Source organism: Etheostoma cragini, chromosome 18, assembly GCF_013103735.1.
Source record: "Etheostoma cragini isolate CJK2018 chromosome 18, CSU_Ecrag_1.0, whole genome shotgun sequence".
NCBI classification, from domain to species: Eukaryota; Metazoa; Chordata; class Actinopteri; order Perciformes; family Percidae; genus Etheostoma; species Etheostoma cragini.
Genome location: NC_048424.1, coordinates 8,191,505 through 8,201,445, shown reverse-complemented (window position 1 = coordinate 8,201,445; position 9,941 = coordinate 8,191,505). Strand labels below are relative to the sequence as shown.

The 9,941-nt window shown below is 39.6% G+C and overlaps 2 protein-coding genes across 2 annotated transcripts; one reads left to right on the top strand and one right to left on the bottom strand.

Annotated features, from left to right (window-relative positions):
• efhc1 (EF-hand domain (C-terminal) containing 1) lies at nucleotides 1-1,465 on the top strand. The gene is given in 6 exon segments (XM_034900778.1): nucleotides 1-30; nucleotides 255-503; nucleotides 654-688; nucleotides 690-792; nucleotides 1,254-1,335; nucleotides 1,338-1,465. Coding segments are annotated over 6 exon segments (627 nt in total).
• Nucleotides 1,466-3,279: 1,814 nt separating this feature from the next.
• tram2 (translocation associated membrane protein 2) lies at nucleotides 3,280-9,523 on the bottom strand. The gene is made up of 11 exons (XM_034900131.1): nucleotides 9,297-9,523; nucleotides 7,422-7,485; nucleotides 7,039-7,148; nucleotides 5,797-5,913; nucleotides 5,580-5,638; nucleotides 5,130-5,214; nucleotides 4,897-4,967; nucleotides 4,524-4,628; nucleotides 4,247-4,390; nucleotides 3,730-3,887; nucleotides 3,280-3,510 (listed from the first exon to the last, which is right to left on the bottom strand). The coding sequence occupies exons 1-11, from the start codon at nucleotides 9,414-9,416 to the stop codon at nucleotides 3,434-3,436; spliced, it is 1,110 nt and encodes a 369-aa protein (XP_034756022.1). The 5' UTR covers nucleotides 9,417-9,523; the 3' UTR covers nucleotides 3,280-3,433.
• Nucleotides 9,524-9,941: the final 418 nt, after the last annotated feature.

The following is a 9,941-nucleotide window of genomic DNA, read 5'->3' as shown; positions in this document are numbered from 1 at the left end:
ATGTTCAGGTGTCTCTTTGCATCCGGTCATGTACAGTAAAAGTGATTGCCTTTTGGAAAGTGACTCTTATTTTAAAAGTAACATCACATTTACATCACAATTGACATCCTATTGCTCGATAATTGAGTATGGGATATAATGTTTTGTCAGTGTCAACTATACACAGAAAAAAAATCAGAATTGATTAAAAAAAAAAAAAAAAAGAGAAAAGAAACAACATAAAAACAGATTTAAAGATAGATGAATAGCAATAGCAGCACTCTACTTATTTCTATCCAGAGACCTTTCCCAGCTGTGTGCTGGAGGCTTCAACAGCGGAAGTAGATGAGTACTACTCCCCCAAAGACTTCCATGTGGGTCAAACGATAAAGCTGATGGGCCGTTGCTTCCTGCTTTATGACTGTGATGGATTCACTAAAGAGTATTACCAAAAAAACCAACCTGATATTGAGATGAAACCCTCAGAGGGACCAAAAAAGACTGACCTGCTTCAGGAGAGAAAGGTGAGAAACTGAAATTTTTCTATCTTTGTCTTTTCTTGTTCTTTTACCAAACTATATAAACTGTACAGCTTGAGGGTATGTGACTTTATGTCATTATACTCATTAATTCTGTTTTTCTTATTCATTTCCCTATCCTGTCCATATTTACAGGAGGTTCCTCCCTATAATGGATTTGGTTCTCTTGACAACTCTCCAGAATTGTTTGTCTTTAATTCCTAAGACTCACAAAAAGAATGTGCTAAAGATGCTGGAAAACCAACACAAAGTGTTGCGCTACAGTGCCAGCCCGGTAAGTCGAGATATATATTAATATAGATATATATATTATATATATTGCTGCTTATTACCTTCTGAATAACCAGTAGTATGTAGCATGTTGTATGTCACCAAACTACATTCTCTAAAACTCAAAGCCATCGATCGACAAAACAGATCCTTTCGCTTTTCTCTTAAAGGTATCATGTGCAATGCTTTCCTTAAAGGTATCATGTGCAATGCTTTCCTCAAAAACAATGTCTTGATTAATACAAACATACTCCCTCTCAGTCATTAATTATACCCTACTAGAAGTGTGTGGAGGTGTCGGGATCTGCATTGGAGCTGCCCTCTATTTCCTCTTTTCTTTGGGAGAGTTTGGGGGTGTCAACAAAGAACCTTTGGGCCACTTTTAACGGTACTTGATTACAAATAATAAGCTGATATTCACTACATATTCTACCTTAAAGCTGTCCTCTTTCATCGACATGCCAGGACTCCCGGAATCTCGCAAATGAGGGCCGATATTTCATTCTGTCCTATTTCCTGTCAGATGACATGATCAGTATTTTTTTGAAAAGCACATCCCCGGTATCATTGTTGGCCAGGTCCTGAAAAAGACACACAGGCCCAAACCAGTCACTACAGAGGACAAACTTGAGTTTTACTCCCCTGCAGACTTTAGAGCTATTAGAGCCAATGTGTAGGGCAACACTCTCAGTTTAACAGCCTGTATTTACTTACTATGTCTTGGTTTCCTGAAGGAATATTTTTTCATTGATAATGTAGAACTCATGTTGCTGCTGTACCATACATGTCTTCCTTGATACATTAAGGAAGACATTAGAATTTAAGTTTAGTTTCATTTTCCCCTACAATAAATAGCATAACCTAAAATCTCAGCTAATGGCATCTTTCTCCTCTCTCTCATTCTCGCTTGGTTTTGTAGTTTTTAACCACCTCTTTGCGTTGACCAATGCTGACTACTTTGTGCTGGTGTACCTGGAGTCCAGCGTACACCAGATCCCGTGTCAGACACTGGATTCTCTGCGACAGAAGCTGGGTGTGTCAACCGCAACTAGCCAGCCAGCTGACTAGAATGGAAAAAAAATCCAAACAGCCACCTGGCAAATTCTCTAGAATTGTCTATAAATTATATTAAAAAAAAAACTTTTTAAAAAGTTTGACTAACACATTCCTTTTTTTATTCTTTATCAGGGGACAATGTAGCAGAGCCATCTTTATTATATGAGGGAAGGCTGGATTGCCTCAAAAGTTATTCACTGCCCAATAAATGAGGGGAAAACAAATCAATGCAAAGCCTTTGCTGAATTTTTGGTTACTCAATAAACAGTCCGCCTGCTGCAGAAAAGGCAATTTGAAAAGGTTTTTTGGCGAAATCAGACAGCTGCTCAACTGGTGTTGGTTGGTTGAGCTCAAAATACCCTTCTAATATTGGGCATTTACCAAGAGGTCTCCAAGGCCTACCCTAAAATCTGATTTGCTACTTCAAAATTAAAAAGTTATGTTTGAGGCGCGCAATCAAATGTACATTTTAAATTGAGAAAACTATGTTCCCTCAGCCACATAAAGCAAACAGAAGACCAGACCAGGGACACTTTTAGCATGCTGTTATTAGCATTTAGCTAAAAGCAAAGGTGATGGGACTCCATGCTCAGTGCCACCCTTGGTTGAGTTCACCTTCAGACACCCCATTCAGAATCACTTGAACACACTGCTGTTTACTGTGTTATGACAGAACATTGGAAATGTCTATGTAATTCTGCATGCATTTGTCTATTTACCAACTATCAATGCATGCATTTTTCATTGCTGCAGAATAAAACACTATGAAGACGATTGAAAATCTTTCAAGCCATTTTGTTGACAGAATACAGAAGTGTACAAAATGAAAAAAGGCAGTAGAAAAATGACTTCAGTCACAATCTTTCCGAAAAATGCCTTATTTAATAAAGTAATTAACAAAACAATTAAATGAAGAAAAAAAAAAAAAAAGCCATGCGGTTATATCCACCATACATACGTGATGCATATATGTTAAGTGACCAGTGACGAATGAAGGATTTCAAACAGACATAAATCATAGGGAGGAGCCCAGGTGATTGGTTGGCCAAAATCTCTTCCCTGACATGGTAAAGGGATATTTTTAAGGCCAGCATACAGTAAGCTCATATCATACCATATCATCAGTAACAATGTTCTGCTCCAATGGACCAGACTAGAAAACAGGCAAAGCTGGCTCAATGACAAGAGCTGAAAACAGCTGCGAAAATCGAAACACTACAACCAATACAGTACTTGTGTATAAGGATATGCATCAGCACATTCAACATTAACACACACAATAGCATGTGTGCTGTATACTGTGTTCACTGTACATTTCATTCGGCACACAATGGTGCTCCTTAGGGTGGGATAGCCGTCTGCGTAGATGTATAAAAAAATACTGATATAAAGAGTGAATGTCTCGAGGGATTTCCTTGGATTTTCATTTTCCAGCATTCAAGCCTAAGTCTGTTTTCTGAGTCTGTGTAACATCTCAGGAAATACTCAACAAGAGGCTTGGTGTCCAGTGGCCGCCAGCTTCCCTGTTGTGCTGATGAGAAACCTTAGCCAGGGCAAAGGCCACTGTTCAGGCCGGCCGATGGGTTATCTTAGGGGGATTTGAGTTTTTTGATCCGAGGAGATGCTCCATTCTCAGCTTTTAGAACTCCATTTTCGTGGTGGCCAACTAGCAGGAGAGACAGAAGTAAGAAGTCAGGGTTGTTACTAATGCAGGACATACCAGACGTTCAGTGGCCAAAAGAAAGTAGGGGAAGTTGGTTTGAGTAAGGAATCAAGTCACATTTCTGAACATATGTCATATTATGAAAAATGTGTTTCCTGACTGTAACTACCATGGGCTGACGTCAGCGTTAGGAAACCTGTTTGGGCAGGTGTTTAAACTCACGTGAGTCTCTCTTCAGTGGCCGTAGGGCTTGTTTTGTGGCAGCCTTCTTGCGAACAGCCTGTTCATGTCTGAACTCCCTCCAGCGCCTCAGCTGGAAGCGGATAAACTTCCAGAGTAGCCAAGATTGGGTCAAACACACCAGCAGTAGAACAGTCATCCTGAAGGGGGCCCCAAGGCAAGAAGATTAGTGCAACTGCGTGTTTTGGAAAATATCCCAACATTTAAATATCCCAATGTACTGGTAATTGTGACATTTCCGACCCCATTTAATCCATTTGCTGAGACAAATTTCCTTTGAAACTTGCACTAACAGTAATTTTCTGTCAATCAGTGTCAAAATCCCTGCCTCAATCCACTTTGATTGTATGTTGTAAAACACTAAAACATTAAAAAGTCAACACTTTTGTTATGGACGATACGTGCATTGTGACTATACAGTTGTCACAGTAGCTGTAAAAAGTCATAGAAGTGCCACAAAATGAATTATTATCCACAGAAGTTGGACATAGGTCATTACCTTATCAGCACAGTGTTGAAGTTGCCCATCTCCCAGTCCAGCCCCTGGTTTTCACCACGAGCCAAACCGAAGCCGACAACCAGGAACGTCAGGGTCAAAGTAACCATCCGTGTAAACACAAAGCCGACGGCCCACAGGTCAAACCTGAATCGGGACACACGGCGAAGATGTAGTCACATGAAATGCAAATAATAAACATTTATTTCAGGTCAATAGCACTAAAAGCTTGATCACTTCAAAAAAGTCAAAAAGCAATAAACCCAGTGAGGTAACTTACATTTTCTGATGGTTCTCATCAGTGAAGTAAAAGAGTCTGGCGATGTGGAAGCCCAGTTCTGACACATACTGGAGGAAGAGCAGTACCAGGCCTACACGACTCAAACTACACAAGAGGGAAGCAGGTGATAGATTAGGAGACAAAGGAACCTAATCCAGTAGGAAACATGTATATAGGGTTCTATCAAAACCATATACAGTATTTTATATAATATCAGTAACGCCATTTTGAATCTGCTGCCGCAGAGAATTCTAAGAATTTTCAATCTTAAACTTCAGTGTTTCATTACTTTATCCTGGAATTTCTTTTCTCACTAGCCATGCATTTTCTTTTTAATTTGCAGGTAAAAAAGATCTTTCTGCTGGATGCTTACTTCAACAAATAGGCTGCAGTGATGTGCAGCAGATACAGGCAGATGTACTGGAGCTGGCGAGAAATCTCTTCCTGAAAAACAAACAGTATCTCTTAGAAAAAGGTATTGTATTTTTGAATCCTGGAGCCTTTTGTTGTTTTACACACATACAAATACACACGCACATGCATGCACACGAGCACGCACGGCTTATCTATTCACACTCCAGAAGTTCCCAGGGCCTCCTTACTGACCTTGCGTACTTTCTGGAAGTAGAGCTCTGGTAAGGCATGGAGCCAGTAGGCCAGCTGAGTGAGGTAGAAAAACTTCACCTGAAACCTGGAAACACAGGCCGGCAAAGGGGAAGTAGGAGAAAGGGTCAATGACATTTACTCTCAAAAAACGTCTCTTTAAAAAAATAACAATAAAATAATTTTGATCTGAGTACCAGTTAGTGGTATTTGTCAGCTATAAAAAGAGGCGAGGCAATAATCACTTGTATATGTGACTTTTTAGAAAGCAATAGACAACTTAACATAAAATATTGGTAAACACATTATCATGTCTTTTTTTAAGACACATCCCTGCTTTAAGGTTATCAAATGTGTGTGGATATGTATGTATGTATGTATGTATGTATGTATGTATGTTTAAAAGTTGATATACATTTTTCCACTGAAAGACCATGAACACATCAGTCATACCTGAGGTGTACATGGGGATAGTTCTCCCAAAGGCTGCTGGGATGCAGGAGATATCCTTCCTGTGTGAAGAAATCAGATAATACAACACTTCATACTGTTGTTCATTAGTGTGTGAGGAACACAAGAGTTATCCTTGATAGGTTTAAGAACATCTGGGACGTTTCCTAATGTAAGAAGTTGTCAATGAATATTGTAATATGATACAAATATCACTTACTGTTATAAGGATGTAAAAACTCCACACACTTGACACCATGTGAAAAACACACAGTTGACCCGACTCGTTAAACTTGGTATTCTTGCTCTTTGAGAGGTGGAGACGTCGGTTCACTTTCTGCAACATGAACAATACAAGAGATCGCTGCAGGGTCCAGTCATAATGGGGGGTCTGGTGACTGTTCAAAATGTCATCCACAAGGAAATGTCACAGTAAAACATAACTAGGAGAAGCAACGACAGCACATACTATTTATGATTGCTTCTTTTTCTTCTTTTAAGAACACTTTGGAAACCATGCTGATGGTGCTAAAATAAAACCTCATTCCTCCTCGCTGACCTATTTCTAAACAATGACACAAGGGCTCATACCTTCAGATGGATTCAAAGCTTCTCTCTCTCTCTCTCTCTCTCTCTCTCTCTCTCTCTCTCTCTCTCTCTCTCTCTCTCTCTCTCTCTCTCTCTCTCTCTCTCTCTCTCTCTCTCTCTCTCTCTCTCTCTCTCTCTCTCTCTCTCTCTCTCTCTCTCTCTCTCTCTCTCTCTCTCTCTCTCTCTCTCTCTCTCTCTCTCTCCAACTTGCTCAGAGAACTGGAGCAATGTCAGCCTGTCTGATTTCATCTGGAAAACCGAGTGCTGCTCTTATGTTTTTTGATGTGGTGCGTTTCAAACAGTTCTGTTTAAAACGTCCCTTTAAGCGCAACTGGACGCAAACACTAAGTATGTATCTTCATAACCTTGATTATAGTCATAACAGCATACTCTTACTGAGGAAAGGGCAAATGGATTAAGACAGCACAGAGGTTGTGTGTTTTTTTCAGGTTCATGACCGCAAAATAATCTGATTCTTCTAAATTGATGGAATATACTGCATGTGCCTCAATGTCCCTTACATTATTAATCTTTTTGCTGATTCCTAATGTTGGTCATTTTATGGGTCCATAACGTTTGAGTAATTTCTTAACAATTTCCAAAATGTTCCCTGGAAAATTGGTACGAGTCAGGGTTTACAGAGACAGTGTGAATTTCTACACTAGCAATTATCTATTTAAATAAATGCATGCCCTTATTTTATTATTTACTCATTACTCTTTTGGTGACCAGGGAGCCATTTTCAATATGTGTCTGTTCTTTTTATGTCTATCACTGGGACAGTATAATTGCTGTGTAGAAGGACCTCCCTGTGTGACATCCACAGTGCCCCCCCCCCCCCCCGTTGACTGACTCACAGTAACCGGGTACTTACATCCAGAAGATACTCTTGCACTACTGCATGGAGGATGATGGCGGTAAAGAAATAGAAGAGCATGGTGGCAGAGTCCTTCCATCCGTAATGGTACAACGTCACCTCGCCCTCTAAGCACACACAACGGGTCAAACACACACACACGGCACATGTTTGCAATCAGAGGTGTGTCAAAGATCCTGGAGCAATGTTAACTCATTTTATAATCCTAAATCAATGGCAGTAATGTAATGATACAACATGCAGGAACAGCAGCAGCAGAGGTGAAACTGGGAAATGTATGAACTGTAGGAGTTCAAAATAGGCTTATAGGTCACAGACTGTGGATTAAAGTACTAAGTAAACTAAGTATTAAATAAGAATTCCTCAACTGCACTGCTTACCTGGTGATAGTGTGGTGACATTGTACTGAGGCTGAATGAACAGTATGGCCGTCTTGGCTGTTGCCTGGAAATTAGATGAGTTGGTAATCAGCAACATATTTCAGTGAAGCTGACATCAAAGTATCATCAACATACACAAATATACGTGGCAGATGTTGTGAGTGTGTATGGGGACAGCGAGCGAGGGAGAATCCTAGCTTTTCAGAATATATAATGTTGTTTATGATCTTGTCAGTCAGTCAATCAGGTTGGGGACATCATAGGATTTTAAATATTTTTTCTCTTTAGAAAATAGGACTACACAAACAGGCATCCGGACTGAGACCCCTGAACGTTGGTCCCCTAGAGCAATGTTTCCCAAACTCAGGGTTGGGACCCAAAATGGGTCGCAGACCCGTTTTATTGGGTAAATGCATATCAATCTTATGTGAATGACCCTTCTTTTTTGCTCCACTGGTCTGTTCGGATAAGAAAATGAGTTGAGAAAGGGGTGAGACGGAGAAAGGAGAATAGAGACCTTTTCTGTTTTTGATTACTTTTATAATGGAATAAATATACTTCATATACGTTTAAATTCATGGTTTGTTCAGTCGCAGTTTAAAAATGTAGATTTTACAATGATTCATGGTGTATTTTTGTAAATTTGGGTCCCGTGGAGACACCAAATTTCTCTTTTGGGTCTTGAGCTCAAAAAGTTTGGGAACCACTGCCCTAGACCGTTTGGGCACCACAAGTCACCAGTCATTCCCTGCACACCAAGGCCACAGGTGACCTGTCTACGTCAAAATGTCACGTTCAAGACCTGCTGTAGCACTGTTCCCCTTTTTTTCCGAAACGACAAAAATGAAGGAAATCCCCTGCTTATTTTTTACTCGGCCAGCTGTATGATCCCAACCAGGGTTCCGGATTGAAACTTGAAACTCTAAAGGGCTGAAGCGGCAGCCTGGGGAGTCAGTTTGTGGGCACGTATCAAAAGCTATTTTCTAACGAGACACCTCATTAGTACAATCACTGTAGCTACATCAGTTGTGAAACCCCTTCGGGTCAGAGCGGCTGAGGTTGAGCCAGCAGAAGCAGCTCAAAGATTGAGACGTGGCAGTTTACTACCACTGCCACTGTAGCGACGCTTTTCAAACGCTTTTCAAAATAAAGCGCCATCCATCTCGGACGTTTGTTTGAATCCCATTAAAGCCACGGCGGTGCTTTTAATTTGAATGCCGAAAACGATGTACTTCCTGCTTTAACTAGGCTCTCTGCGGTAACTGACAAATCTTGGAATCAAAATGTTGAAGCGGTACGTTTTTGCTGGAAACTGGAACAAGACATTGTCAAAAAGGGTAAAAACGTACATTTTAGGAAACATAAGTCACAGTATGTTATTAATAATCAGCCACGTATGACTAGCTATGCCAACAGAGGAGTTTTCAATTGCACTGACTTTTTTCTATGGTTAAAACTCCGATAGAAATTCAAGTTTTAAGAGCAAGACACCGAAAACTTTGACCATATAAAACTAGCAAGACATGTGTAAAAGTGCAGTTTATACCCAGCTGTAGCTTTCTTGCTTAGTTTAAAAGCATACGTCGCTACTTTGCCTGCGAACTGGGCAACATTCGTTGTTAACTAAACTTGTTAAAAAATAAACTCTAGTATTAAGCAGCCGTTATATCCACGGAACTCATTACACCGATAGAAAGCTCAGATGCAGACGAACAAGCACAGCTAAAAAAAAAAAAAAAAAAATAGATAGTTTCGACCTAATACGTTTCCACTTCGCACAAAGTTACATCTTTGAATGTGCAGCAGCGGACTTGCCATCTTAAAACAGCTGAGCGAGACGAGGGAAGAAAAAAAGATAATCTGAGTTCATCTCACCTCAAACATCAACCCAATCAAAATGAAAATCACCAAACTGAAGACGATGTCGGCATGGTTTTGAATTAAGAATTCCTGGCTGAAGAAAGGGTAACTCTTGTTTCTTCGGCGAAATGCCATGTCAACTCAATGGTGTTTTCCCTGCTATTTTATAAATCACAATTTTTCTGACTACGAAGTTCAGGAGTTAACTTTCTTACTGATTTGCGCATGCGTCACGTCTTAAAGGGCAAGTGCCATAAATACCTTCTTTGAGGCGATTTACACAATTAGGTTCGGTCTGTTCTAACATTTACTTTATTAACTTGAGTAATACCACTTTAGCTTTAGTTAGTTTGCAGGTTTAGATTATTAATATACATTAGAAATCAACTACATTATATATTATAGGTTAAGCTACTTAACAATAAGTCCAGTTATTGATATTACCTCCACCTTTACCAGCGGCAGCTTTAAAAGTAATAAACACATTAATGCATTACTAATTATAATCTTATAACATAATTATAAAAAAAAACTTTCTGCACATGTACTTTTACTTCTGGTGCATCAAAGTATATTTTGATGCTTACACTTTTTTACTTTTACTTAAGTAAGATATTGAATGCATGACCTTAACCTGTTAACAAAGTATTTCTACTTGCT

Excerpts from the sequence above, each read along its gene's own strand:
- tram2 (XM_034900131.1), bottom strand. The coding sequence starts at position 9,416 with ATGGCATTTCGCCGAAGAAACAAGAGTTACCCTTTCTTCAGCCAGGAA. Across the intron at positions 5,215-5,579 it reads TATCCCCATGTACACCTCAG|GTTTCAGGTGAAGTTTTTCT; the intron begins GTATGACTGATG and ends CTGTGTTTCCAG. Across the intron at positions 4,629-4,896 it reads ACTGCAGCCTATTTGTTGAA|TTTGAGTCGTGTAGGCCTGG; the intron begins GTAAGCATCCAG and ends CCTCTTGTGTAG.